At 43.0% G+C, this 4,630-nt stretch overlaps 1 protein-coding gene across 1 annotated transcript in view; it reads left to right on the forward strand.

The window, feature by feature from the left end:
* Window positions 1-1,197: 1,197 nt before the first annotated feature.
* Window positions 1,198-4,630, forward strand: part of LOC108764922 (phosphoserine aminotransferase) — a gene marked incomplete at its 5' end in the record, with an annotated part of 48,509 nt that continues 45,076 nt past the window's right edge. Inside the window, one exon of the mRNA XM_018513331.1 lies at window positions 1,198-1,352. Coding sequence (XP_018368833.1) covers window positions 1,198-1,352 — 155 coding nt within the window. The remainder of the gene's footprint in view (window positions 1,353-4,630) is intronic.

Below are 4,630 nucleotides of genomic sequence, written 5' to 3' on the forward strand. Positions count from 1 at the left end.
AAAAAAATCGATGTGACCTTGACCTGACTTTAGCGACGTCATCTAAGATCAAACTAATAAGATTACTATATAAATCTTTTGATGCTACAACTTTTGTCTGAAACACTTCTGTAAAACGTATATTTTCCGAGATATTAAGGTGTCCCGACCGTTTTGGGACACCCTGTATATATGTGACATCTTGTGAGTCAAGAACTCAATACAGTATGTGAATTATAATCATTTTTTAGAAGAAGTATATGCAAAATTGTGTTAGATTGTGTAATTTTATATAATCTGTCTCTAAAAATGAGAAATATTGATAATTTCCGTCATTTACAAAGTCAATCTGTGTCACAATTGATATGCGGTTAGATACCAGGTATGTAAATATGAAACCAGAATTTACCAATAGATGGCCATAGCTGTCAATATAGTTGCCGTCAGACCGCGTCATTGACGCCATTTCATCAAGGTCAGATTTCATCAAGATCAGAAAGGTGATCTATTATGAGCTGCTAAAACCGTTAATACCTGGCGAAACCGTTAATACTGAACGCTACCGACAACAAATGATCAATTTGAATTCAAGCTTTGCGTGAAAAACGACCGGAATATCAAAAAAGACAACACAAAGTGATTTTGCTTCATGATAATGCACCATCACACACAGCAAAACTGGTCAAGGAAACGATTGAGGCGTTTGGTTGGGAAAGACTTTCGCATGCGGCTTTACTCACCAGACTTGGCTCCGTCCGATTACTACTTATTTGCATCGATGGGACACGCACTTGCTCAGCAGCGCTTCACTTCTTACGAAGATGTACGAAAATGGCTAGATGACTGGCTTGGCTCAAAAGAGCAACTATTTTTTTGGCGTGGCATCCACAAATTGTCAGACAGGTGGGAAAAATGTATAGCTAGCGATGGGCAATACTTCGAATAAAATATTTTTTATCATTTTCATGCAATAAACGTATATTTTCTATTTAAAAATTTCGGTTTCATATTTACATACCTGGTAAGTCTCTTTGCGTGTTTTTACTACAAATAATATATTTTCACACTTGTAAATAATAGTGAGATAAATGTATTTTACTTCAAAATTACTTCATTGTGCTATCAAAACGATTCTTTGTTTTGAAATTTATTGTTAATATTAGAAAATAATAAAAAAAGATGCGGATCATTCGTTGAACTAATTGACGTATTGATTAATTGGTACTGCTTTATCATTTACAGGTTCTAAAAAAAGTGCAGAAGGAGTTACTCGCATATGGAAACACGCAAATCAGCATTTTAGAGTTAAGTCATCGATCGAATGACTTTAAGAAAGTTATTGATGATGCGCAGGCCACTTTGCGAGACATCCTGTGAGTCACAAATTCAAATTACTTGATAAATAAATCACTTATTTTAAAAGTGATATGGAATATTGTTGTTAACAATGTCAACAAAATTATAAATTAGTATAAAATATATTGATAATCGTCTCTCACTCTCCCTCCCTCCTTCCTCCCTCTCTTTCCTTCTTTCTCATTCCTCCTCCCTCCCTCTTTTTCTCTGCCTCTTCCCCTCCCTCCCTCTCTTTCTCTCTCCCTCTCCACCTCCCTCCCTGTCTTTCTCTCTTCCTTTCTCTCCCTCCTCCCCCCTTTCCCTCACTTCCTCCATTCCCTCTCTCCCCCTTCTCTCTCTATCCCCTCCTCTCTCATATGCTATATGCATACTTTACAAGACATTTGAAACTTATAAAGCGCGCGCTATAAAATTCTTTAATTTAAGTAAATAACCTTTTCATATTATAAAATTCAACAAAATAATTCTATATAAACTAAACCAAAACCGAACAACAACAAAACATTCGCAAATATTAATTTTTATTATGAATTACTACGAAATTAGATAGAACTAGTTTCGACTCTACTGTAGGCTTCTTTAGCCACTAATTAAACCATTACAATTACCTACATAGTAGTCCTTTGTTCTAAAGTTACAAATGGATACTGTTAGTTATATATGTTTATCCAGCGTGCACGCGCAGTTTTTCCTTTTATTTTCTTTATCGACACTATTAAAACATGGCGTCCCGACGAGTTGGACGTAGTACAACGGCGAACCGCTCTAGCGTCACCCGCTTTCTTTTTGGGAACTAGCGAAACCCCGTGAGTGTTTTGTACCCCGGTGATGAGAGAAACACGTGTAAAAGTTGGCTCCATAAATAAATACTGATATAAACAACAGCAAACAGAACAACATTAATTTTCTCCTAAACCCATTAACTTGGGGAACAATTGTATCGTGCACAAAATACAACAGATACCGTTACAAATCCTCCTTTTTATTTGCACACTTTTTGTTTCTTAATTTATTGGATGTACAATCGTGTTTATAATTAAACATTCTGAGACTTTCCCTCTGTCCGCAATCGCGAGCCTTCACATTGTTGCTGGCGGCGGGAGCCTTCGATCTGGTTCCCCCGTTAACGACAATTAAGACGATTTATTTTTGCGCCGGGTTCGCTCGGACGCTTCGGACGCCCTCTCGACCCGTCGCTCTCCAGATTCGTACCGACTTTCGTCGCGCGAACTCGAACGGCTCGCGGCTTTGATTTTGGAAGCAATAACGCGATTCGCCGATAACATCGGCCCAGCAACGAGCGACGAATCAGGGGGTAACACACCAAGTACGACGAGGGCCTTTTTCCTGTGTCGAAAGACTCCCGTCGTCATCGGCACACAAACACTCGCTCTCGACGTCGACATTGCTCGAAAGTAAGTGAATCCGATGTCGACTTGAAGGATCGGGATCGGCAAATGAGATGCCTTGCAAGTGAGGCCACGACTCGACGAGCTGAGTCCGCGACGCGGCGTACGAAATAATATTTTGAAACACGTAGGCGTGCAGCGGGAAGCCCGGTTCCGCACTGGAACGCGGCTTTAATGTCAGCACGACGCGAGATCTCGCGATGCCTGTAAATTTCTCGCCGAAACACGTAACTCGCAAATTTGAGCGTTGTCGCTTTGTACGCAACGTCTGACAGAGCGATTGCGAGATAAAACTGAAAGTGGATCCTTGATCCAGTAAGGCGCGAACTTTAAAGCTTCGGCCTTCGGTCGTATGAACGTCAAACCATGCTGTTGCCAAGAGGACATTCGAAGGAACGGTGTCCGCGGGGGGACCGGTCCGTTTGTTCGCGACATGATTGCTGCTCGCAGCGACTGGCGCGTTGGACGCCGTCGGAGTGAACGGTTGCGCCTCCGCTTTTATCTTCGAAGAATTTGCCGTAGCATCGGCTTTTACATTATTTGAGAAATGTAGCAACGAGTGATGTGAACGACTACAGTGCGAACATCGAGATTTGCTCGGGCATTGCTGAAGGAAATGCCCGGATCACAGACAATTGAGGCAAAGCCTGCTGTGACGCGCAAAATCGCCGCGCTGCTCAACCGTTTTATCAAGAAATTCTTTACATTTCGAAACCGAATGATTGCCGTAGCAACCAACGCATTTGTTTGCAGTGACGTTATTAACCGACGAGCGCGGTTTATCGTCTTTGTAACGACGAGTATCCTTCGGTGAGTCGGAAAGATCGGATAATCCGCGAATGCGTAGAGTCAAAAAGTCATTAATATCTTTGTAAGACGGAAGCTTGGCGAATTCCGTACGTTTCAAATTCCATTCGCTGCGAGTGCGAGGACCAAACTTTTGAGCAATAAGATAAACGAGCAGATCGTCCCACTCATTTACCGGACAATCGAGATTCTTTAGCGCGGCTAACGACGATGAGACCGTATCGCGGAGTTTTCGCAAGTCGTTCACATTCTCCGTTTTCATCACAGGTAGACTAGCAAACGCGTGCAAATGCGTATGAACTAAGGTTTGCTTGTTGTCGTATTCGTCGATCAGCAATTGCCACGCGGAGTCGTAATTAGCCTCCGAAATTTTCAAGTTATTGATCAGCACCGCGGCTTCACCGGTAATGCTTGTTTTTAAGTAATGAAATTTCTGAACTTTAGAAAGCGAAACGTTACAGGCCACGAGAGACTCGAACATATTTCGAAAACTCTCCCATTCCGCGATTTTACCGGTAAATTTTGGCAACGATATACGTGGCAATCGCGAGATCTGAGAACCCGACTCCTGCGAAACAGACTCGTCGTGACTATCGGATAATGAAGAGTTAGTGTTAGCGGGTAACAGTCTACTTAGCGCGTTTTGTAAAATGTCGCTGGTGTTGGTATAGACGTCCTCGGCTTCCAGGATGACATTGTCCACGAAGTAGGGCAGGCCCTTTAGCTCCCCGGACGTAGCGGTCTGCAACAGCAGGACATGTTGGTTGCTACATGCGGCCCAGAGCTCCCTCAGCTGGGAGATGCGGCTCTGGATCATCGGCACCGTCACGCTCACCTTCGGGAGTTTCTTGTAGTTGATGAGCACGCGTTTGAGAGCACCAATTTTGTACTCTTGCGCTAACATCAGATTCTCGGTTTCCTCGGTCATCGTGAGGTACGTTTGGAATTGGGGCGCGCGTAGCGGCACTCGCGAATTAATTTTCGAAACGAGGAGCTCGTTGCATCGACGAAAGTCACTGTTACGAGCGGAACGCAAATCGCGTTTTCCGCAAGAGTCAATTCACGAGCGAGACGCGAGT

Source organism: Trachymyrmex cornetzi, unplaced genomic scaffold (assembly GCF_001594075.2).
Source record: "Trachymyrmex cornetzi isolate Tcor2-1 unplaced genomic scaffold, Tcor1.1 scaffold467, whole genome shotgun sequence".
Taxonomy (NCBI): Eukaryota; Metazoa; Arthropoda; class Insecta; order Hymenoptera; family Formicidae; genus Trachymyrmex; species Trachymyrmex cornetzi.